This window comes from Trachurus japonicus, chromosome 3 (genome assembly GCF_045865225.1).
Source record: "Trachurus japonicus isolate A0001 chromosome 3, Traja_1.0".
In the NCBI taxonomy this organism is placed as follows: domain Eukaryota; kingdom Metazoa; phylum Chordata; class Actinopteri; order Carangiformes; family Carangidae; genus Trachurus; species Trachurus japonicus.
This window is the reverse complement of record NC_140909.1, coordinates 22869417-22890588: the sequence shown is the minus strand read 5'-3', so window position 1 is coordinate 22890588 and position 21172 is coordinate 22869417. Positions and strand designations below refer to the sequence as shown.

At 45.0% G+C, this 21172-nt stretch overlaps 1 protein-coding gene across 1 annotated transcript in view; it reads left to right on the top strand.

Moving 5' to 3' along the window:
• cep89 (centrosomal protein 89) overlaps window positions 1–17882 on the top strand; it is a 64315-nt gene extending 46433 nt beyond the window's left edge. The window contains exons 16-17 of the mRNA XM_085767280.1: window positions 3694–3842; window positions 17364–17882. Coding sequence (XP_085623406.1) covers window positions 3694–3842; window positions 17364–17649 — 435 coding nt within the window. The 3' untranslated portion in view covers window positions 17650–17882. The remainder of the gene's footprint in view (window positions 1–3693; window positions 3843–17363) is intronic.
• Window positions 17883–21172: the final 3290 nt, after the last annotated feature.

Genomic DNA, 21172 nt, shown 5'->3' with positions numbered 1-21172 from the left:
ATAGCTAATTTCATGGACAGTGAGGGCGGACCATAATATTTTTATATATTTTTTCCAAGTGATTTGCAATGATTGCATTATCAAGTTATATTGGTCAGCATACAGTACTACTTATTTTGGTCATTGGTAGCTTTGTCAATACATGCTTGAGATAGTTGGTTACAGTTTTTGCTCATGAAGAAGAGCTAAGAGTAAATACCTATTGTTATTGATGACAGTTGACAATTCTGTTTATATGTCCTAATATCAAGAATCACACATTTTCCATAAAGGACCTCTAATTTTGTCAACCACAGCAGGGCGGGGGCTAAAGCCATATTCTGTCATGTAATTATCACCTAGACATCCCTTTGCAGAGGAGGGTTACAACCAAGGGGGCAGTTGTCGGTCTGAGAAGTGAAGCTCACTTCCGCGTTCAAAAAACTGCAATCCCCTCGAATTCCTCTGGGGGCTGGTGTCAGAAGGGAGCATTCCCCATAGAGCCCCATGTTAAAATCGCCGACTTTACATCCTCAGTAAACATGTTAAAAGCCTGGTGTCAGAACGTTTTTTCGTCTCAATCGATAGTTTCTACCCCCGCACACACTCTGAGGGGGGTGAATTTTTTTTTAACTCTACCGTTTTACTGTTATAAGGTTAAAACTCTGGCCAATTCGGGTGCGGAAACGTTGAGTGACAGGTCCGAGCAGCTCCGGAGACAGGCTGCTTCGAGGCCAGTGGGCGGGTTCTCGGCCGGCCAATCCAACATGGCGCTGTTCAGGCCGCCATATTTGAGTCACAAAAATGACTCCCCAAAACCAATGGGTGACGTCACGGACGCTACGTCCATTCTTTTTACAGTCTATGGTTACAACACTTCAGTGAGGCCACAGCTAAATTAAATAGCATGTTACATGTACAGTATGTACTAATACTGATATTCTCAATTGTAGCCATATGCTGATTATTTTTAAGCACTAATTTAATTCTTCGTGCTACGTCAAGTCTGATTCTGAGCTCTGTGCCCAGATGCATCTGAATCATTCTTGTCTTTCTCAGCATCTGTCTCTGAAACGCTGCTTGCAGTCTGTGCCTCTCCTACATCACACACACTTGTGGAAACCAAGCAACCATCAACCATGGTGTGCAGTTAATGAGCAACAGCTACACAGAGGTTGGCTGAATAGAAAGTACAATCTCTGAAATATTTACAGGTGTTGGTCTGATGATGCACAGAGTGTATTTATTGCGTGAAACTACCAATGCTCGAGCACTAATAGAAAGACAATCTCTGTTAGTCAGTAAAGAAAGAGATTTTCTCAGGTGGATGCCAAAATCAAAATGTGATCATAACGTGCTGCTATGAGAATAAATGCCAAATACCACTGAATGTCATCAGAGAAGTAATCATAACAAATGAAAATCCAGGCTGTGTTTTATAACATAATTTGGTCTGCCAATAGACAAAAAAAGACAAATTAATCCATTTTATGATTTGTGACATCCTGTACATTCAAACAGCAGTGAGGTACATCTTACCAGTGCTTGCCCGCTACCTGTAACAAATATTTTCACAGAGGAAGTATGTAATGAATGATATGCTCAGGGTTGGCACTGGGTTTTATAGCTTCTATTTCTCAGGTGACCGCTCCATATGGCTGGCTGTTCAGAACATATGGTTCTGATATCTGTATTCAAACATCATTTATACATTCACATCAGCTTCATTTTGCATTTTAATTTTCCCGACGGCTGAACAAAAGTCCATCCAGCCATGTGCCAGTGATGACTTGCTCATCATGCATGGGATGGTGTGGAAAGAACATATTACAGATTTTTGTCAACTATGATGTAGAAGGTTATTCATGCATTTTTAAATGTGTAATTGATTATGTTGATGCTTGTTAATGGATGTTTTTTTTATGTTCTTTATTTTATACCATTTACCCTTAGCTTGAATTTGTTTCAACTGTTCATCTCAAAATAAAATTAATTTAGTATAGTGATGGGTAAAGTGTGAACTCGCACAATAGCTGTACTTGTTCTCATTTATTTCATAGTTAATTCATATATTACTTATTAATGTTGCTTCTGGTTCTTTTATTAATTTGTCTTTGGTGACATTGCCTCAACACTTCGGCTAACAACATGTGGAACTTGAAAATTAATTTAACCCCACTTCCTTATTCATCAGCTCTTTTTTACACAGAGCAAAACATCGTGTTGACATTCTCTCAGCTTTCAAGTCTGTTCTTCGCAGTTCATTTCTTTTTTTTCCACCATCTTTGATGAAGTGACCTGAAAAGGGCAGGCAAGTCTTTTTAAAGGGAGGCCTGAAAGAAAAAAGTACAGAACTGTCCGTCACTCACACGTGTGTATATATTCAAAACGGACGGTAGACTAAGTGAAACATGAGTCCTGGTTGGAATTGGTTTTCTAAAGAAAAGAAAAACATTTCACACCTGTTGTGAGTGTGTATTTCTCTTAAAGCCTCCGTGCAGAGAGGCCACATCTAGCAACATGTAGCCACATACTTCCAGTCACTTTCTGTACAGTCTGCAGTACTTGGGGGTAAAATATTCTTTACCTAAACCCATCATGTTTGGATAATGGGCTTTATGCACAGCTCCACTACTTCCTGAAATAATCCAGCTCGTTTATTTCGGGTTTTACATTATTGGACAAACTGATTAATCCAGGTGTGTCTGAGTAGTCACAATGGTCAGACACACCTGGATTAATCAGGTTGTCCAATAATATAAGACAGGAAATAAACGAGCTGGATTATTTCAGGAAGTAGTGGAGCTGTGCATAAAGCCCATTGCAACTCAACAGTACTGTCTGTGGTATCATAACTGCTTGATTAAAAAAAAGCATGCGGAGAAGCTTAATAAATAAATCAGTATCACAGTCATCACCAGTATTAAGTCATACAACACTTGACTTAACTGCTCCAGTGCACTGTGTCAAATAATCTATCTGTGGTGTGTACTGTAGGTGAAAGAGTCAAAGCAACTTGTGTATTCTTACCCTTTACCAAGAAGACAGGGTGATAAACTCTGATAAACGCTGAGGGCAGTCACATACAGTTTCTGTCTTTATTCAGATCTTGTTTTTCTCATTTCTACATCTCCAACTGCAGAGCATAGAGCAGAAACACACTGCATCTCCCCTCTTCTTCTCTTTGTGCATCTCCTGCCTCTCTTGCCCTTTTCTGTTGTCTTCCATTGATTATCTCTTGACTCTACCTGCCCTCGTTTTGCTTTATTGGCATTATTGTTATACAGCATTCACTGGGCTAAACTAGTCAACTTAAAAATAAACATGTATTCCACTTGTATGAGTCTGCAAGCTGCACTAAGAGCATTAGTTATGAACTTTTATAAAGCAGCTGCTCATCTGTTGATACAACAACTCAAATATAGCCTATAATTTTGTGGACACACGTACACATAAACACAAGTACAAACCCTCCAAACAAATAGACACAAAATGCAGTAGCGTTGCAGTACAGATGTACTCACACTCGCCTCTCTACGCAAGATCTGCAGGTTGTGTGTGTGTGTGTGTGTGTTTTGTTCCTCACCTTGTCCTGTGTGTGACACCCCCTCCTCCACTCCAGTTGTCTCTGCTGCGCTGTCCCCCATGTAAATCCACCTCTTTCATAGAAACACTCCACATCTCATTCCTGTGTGCGTATGTTTGTGCGTGCAGGTGTACCGGAGGCAGGCGTCAAGAAGACTGGCAGTGTTGGAGGAGGCAGCGGAGGGGAGGACAGCTTCTCACCAGAGGGAGATCCTTCACCTGCAGAGGCTGCTAACAGAAAGACAGGAGGCTGAGGAGAGACTGCTGCAGTCCAAACGGTAGGAGGGGAGTGTGGAGGAGAGAGAGGGAGAGGGAGAGGGAGAGGGAGGAGAGAGTGGAGGAGAAACGGTAGAAGGCAGCCAGCCTGAAAAAGGGAAGAAGATAGGCAGAGAATGTGTGAATGAGAGGACGAGGACAAAGAGGGAGGCAATAGTGTGTGAAGCTTAAAAGAAAAGGGAGGGGGGGTAAGAGGGGGGGAGGCCCGAGGCGGTAAGAGGCAGCAGTAAGGTGTATGTGGAGATAGAATAGGACACATCAACTGAATAGCTACTGATGAAACAGAAAGAGATGTCGAGACTAAATTATCAAATTCAACCTTTTTAAAAGCATTCTTCTTTTTTCTTATCGTTTCTTGTAAAAAGAATATACATACAGCAATGAAGCTTGACTAACATCTGCTGAGATAGTTGGTTACCCCGAAAATCGGGGGCGCAGTCGGTTGAGCAGGCGCCCCATGTGTAGAGGCTACATTTCTTGCTGCAGGTGGCCCCGCATCGGGCAGCCCTTTCCTACATGTGATTCCCCCTCTCTCTGCCTCCCCATTTCCTGTCTCACTAAACTGTACTATCTAATAAAGGCATGGAAACGCCAAAAAATATACTTAAAAAGAGAGAAGAAACAGCAGCACAAAAATGCTGAACTTTACTCTTCTACGTCTTTCCCAATACAGTCTCACAGGTCACCAATGGCCAAATGTAAAGCTGCCATAGTTACAATCAGTATTTCTATATAATGTGTGTAAGAGGGGTTTGCAGGGATAATCAACACCTGACTCTACAGTTCCCCTCAGCGCTAGTGAGTTGTATTGATTTGCTTGTGCAGCCTGCAACTTTATTACAGTAATAAGTCACTCTCACCCCCCTTATCCAGATGAGTCTATTTTAAGCAAGAAGCTCTGAAAAAAACGCTGTATGCTACCTGCCTTATCATAACATGATGAACATAGTTGAGTATTTATTGAAAAGCCACAATCTTTCTCCTACCTGAACTAGGTGCTACAAATGCCTCAACACAGCTGTAAACTAGTTTAATAACACTGCTGTTACTTAAAATGGATGTATTACATGGTCAGCTGATCATTTTACTGATATATTCAGTATTAATGCCTTTATGACTCACCAGATAATATGTTGCATTATATCTATATAAACTATGTTCCAGTCAGAAATATGTTTTATACACAACCTTACGCTTTTGCAATTTCGTTGTGTAGGAAAAAATTCTATGAGACACGGTTCTTTGTGGTTTATATACTGTTCAATTCAGCTCTACACAAAATAGCATACAACACAATACATTCATACATTTTGTGTGTCTGTTTGCACAGTTTCCGTCTTTATACAGTCCATTTCTACTCTGTGTGGATTCAGGAGACAGATGCTGACATCTCAGGAAACCTGTGGACTCAGCAGATCACACAGCTTCATTCTAAAATTCTCTTAAAACCCCCTCAGGGGCAGCCCTCTCTACTAATCCTCCAATCCTCACTTTGTATTCTCATCCACAGATGCTGTGATTGTGGAGGAGGAACAATCACATGCACTTTTCAACAGAATTTGCATAAGTGGTGCCTGAAACATTGTACTTTAGAATTACAGAGAAAGCCCCCCTCCTGTGACAAATAGCACAAGTTTACGGGCAATTTTAGTTTTTTGGTAAATCTGTTAATACCAGTGTGACGATGCCTCCCACTCTTTTGTGGGTTGTTTGTGTGTATGCTGGCAGTCACTTGTAGGGTCCTTGCCTATGGTTGAAGCTGCTGAGTAGGATGTCATGCAGCTGGGCCCAGGTGACATATATGGCTTCTCTTTCTCACACACACACACACACACACACACACACACACACACACACACACACACATTACACACATCACTTCTACTGTATTGATTTAATCTTAGTAGCAAATATATATTGGGGGTTTAATTTACTCTAAAACTTGTGTGGCCTACTGTACCTTTCTGTCTTGCTCATTGTGCCTGGGCTATGACATACTGTATGTGTTTGTGTATTTTTTCTTGTATTTGAGGTAGTAGTTGCACCCAGACAAGACAGAAAGAGCAATCTTGTAAATGAAGGCTGTATGTTAATAGTAATAAGGCCGGACTATTGCATTAATTGAATTGTACTGGTGAGGGAAGTGGGTTTACCGGTATAGTTTGATTTGAAATGGTAAAGCTGGTGTCCTGGATATGGGAGGAACGAAGTCACGTATACAACAGTTTGAGTTATGGCTGATTTTCAGGGAGGGATTATTCCCAGATATTTTTAGTGCGACAGAATGACACCCTTGAAAAACCCAGACGGGTACTTTGTTGCTCCTGAAACAACCTACCACTTCCCCTTTATTCCCCTGTTAGTATGGCTGTTTTTAGCTCAGTCTCCGGGCCTGCTGCCTGCTGCTATCAAATGAAAGCTACCTAATCAGATTGTTAGAAGATCCTGTCCTGCTCTGCTCTGAGGGCATCTTAATGACAAAGCACACAAACACACACGCACACACGCACACCACTCACACTACTAACCTACTGGCTCTGTCATGCTGTGCTGCCAACCATGCACCCTCCCCTTGGACCATGTAGGTCATTATGATACATGTGGCTGAAGCCCTGACTGACCTCCAGCCTGGTGCAATATGAGTGTGTAGTCAGTCGTTGTGTAGTCAGTGTAGCAGTTGTGGATGAGCTCCTGTGGTGTTGAGAATCCAGATTTCTCCTGTTAAACTCGTGGAGGTGAGAAGTCAAACTTCTCACCTCCACATGGAGGAAAAATCCATGTCTGCCTCATTCTTTTTTCTCTCTGATCCACTGCTTTGTATTCTGCCCATGCACCAGCGGCAGAGACGCTGATAGGTTGTGATTGCCGCCTGCCTGCTGAGTTCCCTGTACCCTCTAGGGAAGCAACGCTGCCTGAGCCTTCCAGGAGCACAGGAGGGGATTGAGACCTCAGATCACTTTTACCCACCCACCCCAAAGCCGTCTTGTCTCCCGCCATAACCAGCCATGAAAACAAAGAGCAATATTTTTATATGAGCAAACAGTGATTTTCATAACTGAAGTTTTTATTGTATCCTCATTTTAATATAACAAATAGCTCAACCTTTGTTTAATTGTGTGCAACAGTCACCTGGCTGAGGATGTGATTATATAATTTATTTGCAGAATATTACGATTTTTTAAAATGCACAAGACACGTGCACATCCACATTCAGAAGGATTTTGGATAATTTAGAATGGGTGGGACTGAATGAGTTGAACATTTGTTGGAAGGACACATTATAACAGGTTGAAACGGGTTGAAAGGATTAATAATTTGGAGAATAGTTTAAAGTAGAAGTAAGCGATCCGGTCGTTTTGGCTAATGCTGCGTTCCAGGCAGGCTTTTGAAACGACTTACGACTTTGTAGCGTTCCAGGCAACCCGTAACTCGTGTTTTTCCGACCTGTTGCCTGTGAAAGTGCACTATAACGACCACTTGTGTTTTTCCGACCCGTGAACTCGTACCAGATCGAACTGGTACGACTTCACAGGTCGGAAAAACACGAGTTACGGGTTGCCTTAAACGCACCATAACTTCTTGTCAGCCGATGGAGTTAGCAGCCCCCGCCCTCGTCATGGATCTATTGGTCCTCGTCCCTACGTCACCACATTCACGCGCATCCCTTGGCTGCACACACAGCCCTTCATGCCGTTCTCTCTCCTCATTGGATAAAGCTTGTAGGATACAAGAACATTTTTCTCCTCGGCTTACAGCAGAGCAGAGTGACTGACAGACCCGTGTTTCAGACCAAACACTCTATGTAAGGAAGATAAAACTATTTAAGACTTATATATTAACACAAAAATTCCGCTTACTTCTGCTTTAAGAAGTCACTTACAACAGGTTAACCTACTGGCTATATAAAATATAACAGTTGTACAGGATTTTGTAAAATAAGAGTGGGTTCCATTTGTAATTGATTTAAAATATGATGAGGGAAAAGGACCATTATGCAGGATAAAATTGTTGTTACGGTACTAAAATAGTTTCAGCTTGGTGAAACACGGTTTTAGTCTCTCCTGTTTTGACATGCTGGAAAATAAGCAGTGTAAAAATGCTGACATTACTTAAATGGCAAACACACTGGGAACCTCATGCATAATTAATGCTAAAGCTCATGAAAGCAGAAAACACATTCTAGTAGATCTTGATTATCGCTTGGTTTCCCATCAGATTCAGGTGTGATTCTGATGCTGCCAGAGCAGAATCAGCAGGTTGGGAAGGGGACACATGTCCAATATTCCTCATGAGGGTCATGTTAGAACTCACTTGTACCTACAGTACTTTGAGGAACACATACACTGAAAAACACCACATAATACCAATAGGGATGGATAGTGATTATTGTGTTTACTGACCTTTGTAAAAGTAGCTAGTATGTGCTTTGTACTTATTGCTATGCTCCAGCCTCTCAAGGCTCAGCTCACATAGATCATCCCCCATTAGCCCTTTGATAGAGCTGGAACTGGCATCAAGATGCCATTTCTTTAACCCAATGAAATGATCAACTGCTGATTTGTTTGCTGTTCATAGTGTTACTCCAATTTACCTCAGTTTAGTAACACAGAAAACGTAAGGTTACTCACGTAACCCCGGTTCTCTGATAACATAGTGAGGTATCTCAGCCTATAGGAGAGCGCTCTCAGCGGTCGATTAAGGAAGCTCCAATGACACCACGTCTGTCAGAAAACAGACCAATGACAGCAGTGACAGGAGAGCCCATCTCTCCCCTTATAAGACACTGCAGTCACTGAAACCGGCATTCTCAAGCGTGCGTCTTCCTCGCGTAAGCAAGGAGGGGAGTGTGCTGAGATACCTCACTATGTTATCAGAGAACCGGGGTTACGTGAGTAACCTTACGTTCTCTTTCTAACTCCGTTCGGTATCTCAGCCTATAGGAGATTTATACAACTCCCGAATTGCACCAAGCTTTCCGAAGCCGATCTTCCAACAGTTAATAAAAAACGAGGTGTAAATTAGACAGCACCCACTTGAAGGACAGAATGAGCCAGTGAAGGTGCTGTCACGTCCAGTCTGTAAAACCTGGCAAAAGTATGGGGTGAAGCCCAATTTGCGGCTTTACATATCTCCTCAATAGAGACTCCTTTAAACAGAGCCCATGAGGTGGCCGTGCCCCGAGTTGAATGAGCTCTTAACGCCCTCGGGGGCTGTAAACCCTTACTCTCATATGCTAATCTGATAGCATCAACTATCCAGTGAGATAACCGTTGCCGTGAAATGGGTTTTCCCTTGTGGGATAAAGCCCAGGACACAAACAGCTGGTCAGCTCTCCGGAAGCTCCTTGATCTCTCTATGTACGTGCGTAAAGCGCGCACCGGGCAGAGGGAGTTCAGCCTCTGCTCCTCAGAGGAGGAGAAGGGCGGTGGGTGAAAAGCCCTGAGTTCAATAGGAGCACAGTGATAAGATGAATTAATCACTTTCGGCATAAATGAAGGGTTGGGGATAAGGCAGACCTTATCGAGACCTGGAGAGAACCGTAGGCAAGACGGGTGGACAGAGAGAGCCTGCATTTCACCTACTCGCTTAGCTGTGGATAAAGCCAAAAGCAATGCGGTCTTAAGTGACAACAATTTCATGTCAATTTCACTCAGTGGCTCGAATGGCTGATGACACAGGGCATCGAGCACCAAGGAGAGGTCCCAGGAAGGGAAGAGAGGTTTGGAAACAAACAGTCTCCGACGTGCACCCTTCATAAAGCGGCGCACTAGCGGATGCTGGCCGGCGGTATCTCTCCCAAAGCCAACATGGCAAGCAGAGATAGCAGCAAGATAGACCTTGATGGTAGAGAAAGCTCTCCCCTTGTCCATCATGTCCTGTAAGAAGCACAACACTTCTGACACGGAGCACTGAAACGGAATAATATTCCTCAGTCTGCACCAGTCTTCAAATACACACCATTTAGCGTTATAAAGTGAGCGTGTGGATAACGCCCTGGAACCCTGTATGGTCTCCACCACTCTGGGAGGCAGGCCAACAGCAGTTAAATTCAGCCTCTCACGGGCCAGGCCCAAAGAGCTATGCGTTCTGGGTGAGGATGGAAGATTTCTCCGTTCGCTTGGGACAGAAGATCCCTGCGTAACGGAAGAGGCCAGGGCTCTGCTGAAAGCAGCTGGATTATCTCCGCTAGCCAGTGTTTCCCTGGCCAGCGGGGGCTATCAGGATGAGGGATAGACGCTGTTCCCTCACTCTCTCTAGAGTGGGAGATATCAGACTGAGAGGGGGAAACGCGTAAAGTAGCGCGTTTGGCCACGGATGAGCCAGCGCATCCACACCCAACGGTGCATCGTCGCGCGCCAGGGAGAAGAACAGAGGACACTGGGCGTTTGCCCGCGATGCGAAGAGATCTACGGAAGCCTGGCCGTATTTCTCCCATACCTGTCTCACCACCTGGCGGTTGAGGACCCATTCGCCGAAAACGGGATTTCCTCTTGACAGGAGATCTGCTCCTGTGTTCAGTCTGCCCGGGACGTGCGTCGCGCGCAGAGACAGCAGATGCGCACTGCTCCACATTATTATGCTGTGAGCCAGTTGGTGCAGCCTTAGGGAGCGAGTCCCACCCTGGCGGTTTATGTAAGCCACCGTCGTGGAGTTGTCGCTCCTCACTAAGACATGAGAGCCCTGGAGAAGAGGCAGGAAATGTTTCAGAGCTAGAAACACCGCCAGTAACTCCAGGTAGTTGATGTGTGCGCAGCGGAGCTGTAATGGCCACGTTCCATTCACTGATCTGCCCTCGTGAACAGCTCCCCAGCCGGTTAGGCTCGAGTCTGAGGTTATCACCTTTCTCTGTGACACAGATCCGAGCGGAGCTCCTTGACTGAGGAGTGCTGGATCTCGCCACTGGCTGAGAGCAGCGAGGCAGGATGCCGTCACCGTAACGGGGCGAAAGCGGTGACGTCGGGGGCACAGACGTAACGCGGCAACCCACCGCTGAAAGTCTCTCATTTTCAGTAGTCCAAGTGGGACTACAGCCAGGAGTGAGGCCATTAAGCCCAGCAGGCTGAGACATGTTTTGAACGCGACCGTGCGTCCTTCGCTGAAGAGGGACAGGCACAGGTGAAACTTTTCCCTCCGTCTGTCTGTCAGAGTGGCCCTGAAGCGGACGGAGTCGATTGTGATGCCCAGATATTCTATACGCTGTGTTGGCGTCAGGCAACTTTTTGTATAGTTTATTCTGAAACCCAAATCTGTGAGATGAGTTACGAGCGTGGCTGAGTCTCGTGTTGACAGAGCTTCTGAGTGTGAACAGAGAAGATAATCGTCTATATACGAATGAATTCTCAGACCTGAATCCCTCAGAGGGTTTAGAGCCGCCTCCACACATTTTGTAAACACTCTCGGAGCCAGGGAAAGTCCGAATGGAAGTGTCATGTATTCGTAGGCTATGCCCTGATAGGCGAACCTGAGAAATTTCCTGTGTGCAGGATAAATATGAACGTGGAAGTATGCGTCCTGGAGATCGATTGAAGTAAACCAATCGTCTGGACGTATAGCTCGCGACAGCACCGTGAGGGTGAGCATCCTGAACTTGTATTTCCTGAGATAACTGTTCAGAACACGAAGATCTAAGATGGGGCGCAGTCCCCCTCCCCTCTTTGGAACAGTGAAATACCGGGAGTAGAAACCCTCTTGGATTTCTCCCTCCGGTACGACTCTTATTGCTCCCTTGCTCAGCAGGGAGGAGATTTCTCCCTCCAAAACCTGAGCTGAATCCCCACTTGCGACCGAAACCAACACGCCGTTGAATTTGGGTGGTCGAGAGGCAAACTGCAGTCTGTAACCCCTGAGAACTGTCTTCAGCACCCAGGGATGGACAGCTGCAGCCTGCCACCTCTCTGCCCGGCTGGAGAGCGGAGCAACAGCGCCCTCTACTGGAGGAGAGAGCAGCCGTGACGGCGGCGGGACGAGCCCTGATAAGGGGCTCTGATTCGGGTTTATATTTTGTTTTTTGTTTTTTGTTTTTAGCTGTGCCCTCGGCGATGAGCCTGGCTGCAACAGCTGAGTTTTTATTTTCTTTATTTGTGGGGGGAACATGTGGTGTGCACTGTGGTGAAACTGTGCTTGGTGGCCACACGGGAACAGAGAAAAACCCCCGCCTTCCAGGCCTGAACTGGGCTGGAGGGGGGGTGAAATTGCGGGCACTGGGGGAACATGTGCCCGGGAAGTGAAGCGGCTGCGGGTCGGGGAAACTGAACGAGCCGCCGCGCAGCGAGCTTCGGGACAGACGTGACTGTTGTGCCCTCTCCGTCGTTTCGCGGGCGGAGGGAGGGCCGGTGGGTCTGTCCCGGGGGGGGAGATGAACAGGGACCTCGTGGTGCTGAAACGAAATCCCCCCTGTGTGATGAGGCGACCCGCTAGGTAGCCCGCCTCTTCTTCCCGTCAGGAGGAGGATGGGAAGGGCGGTTTTTCGCGGCAGCCGCGGCGAAAGACTGCTTGCCCCACGGTTTTGATCTGGGGTTTCTCACCTCGGGATTTTCTGCTCTCACCTCGGGCTTGACGTACCGAGTGTGAGGCTGGCGACCTCTGGCAGTCGCAGCGAAGCTCTGGCGAGAGGGCTGCGGCGGGCGGGGAGCGGGTTTGCGGGGAAGGCAGAGGTTGAAAGCCTCTCCCTCCTTCTTTCTGACATCACACGCCTGCTTCATGGTTTCAATGGCGGGACCAAACAAGCCCTTTGAAGGGTCAAACTGCGCATCCATGATGTCCTGCTTCTCCTTGTCTGCCAGGCTAGACAGGTTCAGCCACAGCGAGCGCTCACCTGCTACAGCTAGACCCATGGAGCGGCCGCTACCCTGGACAGCTCCCCGAGAGCTGCGGAGGATGAGATCTGCTGTGACGCAGATCTCTTCCCACACAGCCGGGTTGGGAGCGCCAGAGTCCAGCTGCTGGCCCATGTCGACCAGCAGCTCGGCGTGGTAGGCAGAAAGGAGGGTGACGACGTTGAGTGCCCTAACAGCCTGGGCTGAGGATTTGTAGATCTTCTGGTACATGGAGGCGGTGAGCCTGTCCATTTTACCAGGGAGAGAGGGGCCGGATGCCGACATGGTCGCGCGGCGGTCGGGGTGAAGGTGCGAGGCGACCGAAGGCTCCACCGGTGGGGGGTTAGAGAGCCCGAGCTCCTCCATGCCCTGGATATCCAGACCTGAAAAACCCTTGACGGGCACCCTGTGTCTCAGGGGTTTATCCCAGTAGCGCTTAACTTCTCTGAGACAGGCTGGCACCATGGGCATGAGCTGTTTGGCAACAGTCAGCGAGGTGGGGAGGACTTTGCCGTCGTACAGGTCTCTCTCGGGGCCTTGGCCGGCCTGGGGAGCTGGCCACTCGAGGCCCAGTCTGGTCGCAGCACGCCTGCAGACGTCATAGAGGTTGACGTCGGGAGAGAGGGTCGGAGCCGTCCCGCTCTGGGAGCTGGGGGATCTGGATGGCTGGTGCGGGAGGATGGCGTCGTCGTCGTCGTCCTCCGGATCCTCGGCGAGGATGTCCGAGCCCACGTCGTCATCCTCGTCGGCCAGGCCATCCATCACAATGTCCTCGTCGAGCTGGGTGAGCAGCGGCGGGAAATCAGACGTGTCCGCAATATCCCCCCAGCTGCGAGACGGAGGCTTTGCTGGCTCCGCATCTCCCGATAAGGAGGCAGAGAGCGGGGGGTCTGCGTTGGGGGCGGCTGCCACGCGCAGTCTCCTCTCCAGCGTCTTCGACGACATGCCGGAGCAGGTAGCGCATGAGTTGGGGTTAGCAACTGCGAGCTTTGCGTGGCTGATGCCCATGCATACGATGCAGAGAGGGTGACCGTCTCTGCCCGATACATAAGAGCCGCACGCCGCTGGACAAGAGCGGGAGGGCGCCTCTTTGTTTTTCTTGCCGCCAGCATCTCTGGTATCCTGGGTCACCGAGGAGGAAGCCATGACGGTGATCCTTAGTAACCACCTTGACGGAGTTGCAGGAGTGCGAGCGGTGTGGGAGCCTACAGGGGTGAGCTGCAAGCTAACGGGAATGTGCTCGCCTTAACGCGTTAGCGCAGTCCCGGGAAGAGGCAGGCTAGGAGGGATGAGCTGCTAGCTAGCCTCTCCGACGCTGACCACGGCACCCGTTTACAGGAGTGACCCTGCGAAACAGGCGGGAAAGTCCGCCGCGACGCGAAAACCGTCCTGGGTCAAACGAAAAAATAGGGAGGTTAACCTCGTCGACAAGATAGCCGCGGTCCCGCGCCCGGCAACGGTCACCTACGCGGTCCAGTTAGTGGGCAATTTGCGGGAATACGGATCCGATCGAGCTGAGGTACGCTTCCAAGAAAGTAATCGCGGGGAAGAAAGCGAGAATGCCGGTTTCAGTGACTGCAGTGTCTTATAAGGGGAGAGATGGGCTCTCCTGTCACTGCTGTCATTGGTCTGTTTTCTGACAGACGTGGTGTCATTGGAGCTTCCTTAATCGACCGCTGAGAGCGCTCTCCTATAGGCTGAGATACCGAACGGAGTTAGAAAGAGAACACATTTACATACTCAATGGAGAATAAATCCAGGAGACAACATCTTTATTGCTAAAAAAAAAAATCTCAGTTGACAAAATTCAATTGTGAGAACTGTGGAACTGTCTCACTTTATGTTATTTATACAGTACTGTATATTACTATTCCACATCTGTCTGGATCTGAATTAAGTGTATGAGGATTTGTACAGAAGTGACCCTCTACTCTTATGTTATGGAACAAAAGGACAAAGGCTTTCTTGGAGTGACAATTGAGATGGTAAATGCTAGCACTAGTGTTGTTGCCTGTGGCCGTCTCACAGACAGAGCTGCCTTATAAACCTCACAGCTCAGAATAACAGCTCAGAGTGGCAGACCAAATCCTGAGATGGCTGATTCTTACTGAAGCTATAATTGTAATGGAGATTACTGGTCTGGTGGAGCATTTGCTGAGCCTTTCTCTATAGGTCAGACTGCAGCTGTGTGGCCCAGTGGTCGCCACAGCTTTCCCATCAAATCACAGAAACACACTACTCTGCTGCTTTTTCATTCTCTCACAGCTGCAAGGTTTATTTTGTTACTCAGACTGAATCTTCTGTCTGTCTGAATGTGGTTGCCATGGGTAACGTGTATGTGCAAGCTGTTTGGGTTGAAGTTAATTAGCAGACGGTGAAAATTGCGATGGTCTTTGCTCAGAAAAGAAGAAAAATGCTTTGCTGTCCATCACCTGAAGTGACCTCTTAAATTAAAGACGAGATCACTCAGAATGAGTTTGTTGTCTCAGGGTCACTGAAACCCCATCAACAACTATTCTTCACATACTGTACGTTAACAAGATGCTATACTTTTGGCTACTGACAACAGCTTCTGGTTTGTTTAAATGTTGGCAACTAAAACCTCTTGACTGGGACAGAAACCAATCACTGTTTAAGTTTGGTCCAGAATTTGTTGACTTCTTAGTTTTTATTTCCTTGTGATTTAGGCAGCTTTCAGATTTTGCACTACTTAATGTTATTCTGACAGTATTTCACGTGTCTGTCTCATATCTGAATAAGAAACATGGCCACATTTACATAGATCAAGTAACATTATCGGATCATTTTCAACAAGCAAAAGTATCTATTAAAGTCCATTAGACTATACCAGTGCAAGTTTAGAGGCACCACTTTGTGAGATCACTGTCATAAGTGTATCTCCTTAATCATCTTTAATAAACTGGGCACCACTGAAAGTGCCCCTTTTTGGTGCTTCTCATATTTATAATTATAAGGACATAATGTAACAATGTGACCAGGTAGATTTTTGCGATACCAACTGTATGGTTGGATAAAATGATAATTAATGAACTTTAAACTACTGAAATGACTACTCAAGTGAAAACTGCAACCTGGTACATGGGAAGTATCACAGCAGGATTACATTTTTAGGATTCACCCACTGGGAGCAATGAACATCTGCACAAAAATGTAGCCGACTGACATCAATCCATCATAATGCTCCATCGTCTGTAATGAGCAGCTGACTGCGTCCAGACCAGGTGCTGACGTACCAACAGCACATGATCGAGGAGCTTTACTGCGTCAGCCAACGACACACAGAGATAATTACGTGCTGTGTGGATCTGTAATTCTGTTCATAGTATGTTGGGGACAAATGAGAATATGCACGGCTTATTGTTCATAGTATGACTTTTCCCCTCCTCTCTATGTGAAATATCAGGTTGTTAGTCCACCACTGTACACATACTGCTCACATTTTGTTCTACTTGCACTTAGAAATAGCAGCCAACAACTGTAAATATAATGTGAGGTAGCACATGAGCAGAATTAATTATCAGTTCAGTACATTATGTAGTGCAGAAACAGAGAGGCAGTAAATTAACAGATGTCTGACAGGAACCAATACATTATTGCTCTTCTAGTATTCTGGTTTAGACAAGTAACTTACTAACTTACATCATGGTTAGACAAAATAACAAACACCACTTGTTACAGGTTAAAATGATTATTGCAGTCACATTGTGTAAATTTTGGAAGGCTACTCACTACAATCGTTCAACATTTACATTTTGAGACAATGAAACTCAGCATCACTACATCTTCATGCAGCTGATTAGGCTTCTTATCTCTGTTAAAATGTTGCGCTGGCAGGAAGTGTTTAATGGAGTGTGCACTTCCCAGTCTGAGGCTCTAACAATCACTCTCCTATGACAGTTATTCCCATATGATCTGAATTCAGTGTAACAACCCGTCTGAGCTGTGATTGCTGCTTTATATAGAGACACTCCACTTATTTCTCCTGCATGGTGCCATGGTGAGTTCATTTTGATAGTGAAGTGCTCTTGTGCTTTAGCTGAATGACGCTTTCTAACATTAAGGTGAGTGTTGTTCCTGTCAGACACTGATTTCCTAAAGAAAAAGCTTGGTGTGTGTGTGAGAAGAGTGAGGGAGAGAGTGCAACGAGAGATAAATATGTATGAAATTTTAATCCAATCCATGTTTGAACACTGTCAGTCATAGTGTGAATTGCCTCTTCCCTGATTGGGAAAGGAGATTGTGCATGCAGTTGTATTCTTAGCAGCCCCGTGTATTTGGATAAGTGAGGAGTGGTGGGAAGAGGGCAACCTGAAAGACTTTTAGTCTTGTGCATGTGAAAGTGTGAGTGAGCTACTGGGATCACTTTGTCCCCATGATGCCTGTGCTCTTTTTGCTGATTAGTTTAATGCAGCATGTCGACAGAATAGGTTTAAATGATTTGCCCACTGGTGATGACTGATGACTCAGGATTTCCACTGTACTGTATGAGAAGGAAGACATACATTTTAAATCAGTCTGATCACATTATTCAGCCACAGTGATGTACTGTATGACCGTAGATATGTAGATATGCAATATATTAACTGTGTATGTATGATGATCTAAGGAAATACCTAATTTTCATTTAGATAAACAGACTGACTTCATTGTTCTTCATTCTTTATTCTTTTCTCTTCACTCCTCCAGGGAGGTCGAGGAGGAGTTGGAGGTGGTGTGGCAGGCAGCAACCAGGGAAAACCAGCAAATGAAGGAGACTCTTTTTGACTCAAGACTCACTTCAGACCTCCATGGCTGGGCCGTTTCTGGCAGTGCCTCTCCTGGCTGGCCTTCTCAGGCTCCAGATGAAGCCTCCTCCTCCACCCAGCATCAAAGCCCTGGGCTCCAGAGAAGGTCTGTATTTAAATCTGACTCCGACCACCCCAACAACTCCTCGGATGAAAAACATAAACATGGGCTGGATTTCTATTGCTGACACCCAGAGAGTTACAACCCTGTAGCTGCGCCTGTGCATACATATCGGAATACACAAGCATTGTAACCTACAGATATGCAGTTTGCCAGTTTCACTTTGCTTCACACATGGATCCATTGTAAACTTGCACTATATTCTTTAAGAAACTACTTCAACTACAGTGTAGTTACATATTTCTGATATCTATCTGGTGAAAACAAATACCACACGGTACCATAGAGGCAGTGATTAGTTTAGTTCACTCAACTTGAATCAAGAATGACAACTTGACAAAATTTGAGCAGAATAAAACGTATCATTTTTTATTTTATTTAACCTTTATTTAACCAGGCAGAATCAATTAAGAACAAGTTCTTATTTACAATGATGGCCTGACAAGAGGCATACGCTTCTATTATTATCGAGATAATAATATGGGAAATAAAAGGGAAAACATAAAAATGACTCAATTTCACTGGTCTTTTATGACCAAATACAGTATGCGTGGCCAAATATAGAGAACATCATTCTGGGTTATAGATGTCATTGTGTCATGAATGGTGTGATCTCCAAAGATTTTTTTCTGCTGGTCTTTTTAAAAGAGTCTCAGGGATTTATAGATGCCAAGCATAATATTTCACCAGTAAAATGATAATGTCTGTAATATTTGGCTTGATAAAGACTAATGTACATGGCCAATGATGCCATCTGCAGGACACATGTGGTAACGGTATTAACATTATTGCAGTAGCAATATTGTATTGTAGTGTGTGTGTGTGTGTGTGTGTGTGTGTGTGTGTGCGTGTGTGCGTGTGTGTGTGTGTGTGTGTGTGTGTGTGTGACAGAGAGAGAAAATTCTAAATCCTGGGGTCAAATATGACATAAGAAATGTAACCCATGCACCTTTTCTCACAGGTAATCAATTCAAATTGATAAAAATGAAATTGAGTGATTAACAAGGAAGAGACCATATTGATGACTGAAAGAATGATTTATTTGTTTTGAAAATAACAAACAACAAAATCGGAAGTGTTGAGATTAAATAAGTGTTTATATAGATATATTTATACATGCTTGTCTCAAATTTTATATGATAATAATAATAATTGTTATTATATGGTTAGTGCCCCTTGTTTCTTTGTATTAGTTAAATATTAGTTAACATTTTGAGGTACAGGTGTCATTTACTGTGTTAATAATAAAGCACATTTTTCTTTGGGTCACGAGGCTCATTTGTTCTTTCTGTCACTCAAAAATCATTCTTTACTGAGATAGCTTGCGTAACAATAATTATTTTTCCACTACAACAAAGAAGCTAAACCAGTAGGGTTTTATTGGGTAGAGGTAAAGGAATTGCTCAGAACTAAGGACGACACAGGTTTCTGTGTGACTCACCTCCTTGATGCCACCACACGCCTGCTGGATTAGACTGGAACCACATGGCAGAGTACTATGTGTGTAGAGATATACCACAAATCCCTTCTGACGAACACAGAGCAGGGTGACAGCAGCGCAGTGGCTCAGACATGTGTGATAGCTGTTATGGGATGGATGGCCACTCCTAATACTATGGCTAGAATATGCAGCTTGCCAGCAAATGTTCGCAGTCGACCAACAGGTGGAAAATATGACCAATAACCCACAAGCCAAATTACAGTATGGAGCCTCTCAGCGTTGTCAGCAAGAACAGTTAAGTGCATACATGTGCTTTCATAAACTTTAATAAAACAAATCTCATTTATTATTGTATGTCTGCCCTCCATACACCTACAACTTAAAAGTGATAGTAAGCACACTCATACCAAAAAGCTGAATATGTATTTGTTACCATATACAGTAGTTATTTTGTGTCTGGCTGAGACTTTGTTCTTCTGTGTTTCTTTATTTGTCTCCAACACTCACTCTAAACGTCCCTAACTATGCCCCTATGTGTGGTAGCATTTTATTGTGCTTGCCCTGTGGTCTTACTTGTTTTTGGCTTTACTGAACAAACCAACAAACAATAAATATTCCATATTTGAATGTTATGTATTTTGCCCCAACAAAAACAGAGTTACACAACAGAGTCCACTTTAAACATTACAGCAAAAAATCCATAGTTCATGGTTCCATAGTTCAGCAGAAATAAGTAGATTTGACCTTCATCCAGCAACAGGTACTGTACAGCATGTTGCAGGAGTCAACATGACCCTTGCCTGTTCATACACTTTCTTCTTGTTTCAACTCATTTAACCAGAACCTGCTGTTACTGGCAAAAGTTGTTCATAAGACCCTCATAATAAATCCAGCAATTTTTAACTAATCTGTGACTGATTGCAGTGGAGTCCATGGCTCAATGACTTTGAGTTTTTATATTCCAAAATTTCTTGTCATTTGCCTTCAAATTGCGTGTGTCAAGAATGTCAGTGAGTGCAAGCGTAATATTTTGAACTTTGGCGACCCAATGTCTGGATCACATCTATGACCCCTATATCCCCTTAAAAGCTGCGTTATCATAAGAACTGACAATAAACTGTGCTTTAGGCCATGGCTACAGAATTGCTGTCATGTAAGACCCCCACCCCATAATCATAATAACCGAAGGACTGCAACACTGCAATGACTGTCTTCCTCCACTAAATGACTACAGTACTTTGGCAAGTTCAAGTGGTGATGGCCCCAGTCAATATGAGTTGAAATAAACACCCTGACACCATCACCTTGAACCAAAAAATTTCTGACAGTTGTCCATTAACTCAACCCATATCACAGTGATACAGTGATCCAAACTGGACTGTGAACACTATCCTCCTCATGAAGAAGGCTCAACAGCACCAGCACTTACCGTCATGGCTGAGGAGAGAAAAAGTCTCTCCCTCCTCTTTGCGACACACTCTGCGGATGCACCACAAAGATCCTGCTGACCTGCTGCCTCTCTGTTTTATATGACAGCTGCATTGTTTCAGACCAGACGGCCTCTCAGAGAGTGGTGAGGATGGCTCCGAAAATCATCTGACCTCTCTCCCACCTTTTTGGGATTAGTATCAGACACACTGCCAGAAACTCTACCCACTCATCCCACAGACTGTTTAACCTCCTGCCCTCTGGCAAATGCCACTGCAGCATACATGTCATTTCCTTTTAAAGTACATACACACACACACACACCACGCTGTCAGAGCTGCACTGCGCACACAAGGACTCACTGAATACATATTTACTCACAGTGCTGATAGTGTATCATATATCTATCTACAGTTTGCTGCTATTATCTAATGTGTACACACAATCGGCAGTAAATGATTGCTTCTTTATTTTTTGCATACTGTCGTATTGTGCAATTATCTGATTGTTGTGATTATCTATTGTCCAAAATTTGTTTTAACATTGTGCACAGCACGTCCTGTCCTAGTTAGTCTCGTTTCACTCAGTCACTCTTTGATCTTGAAGCAACACAGTTTCATTCTGCTGTGTCTGAATGACAGTGAAGTTGTTGGTGGTGCAGCACTTTTACATTTTACTTTTAAATTTACATCTATTGTGGTGGTAAAAGAACTGTGTTATA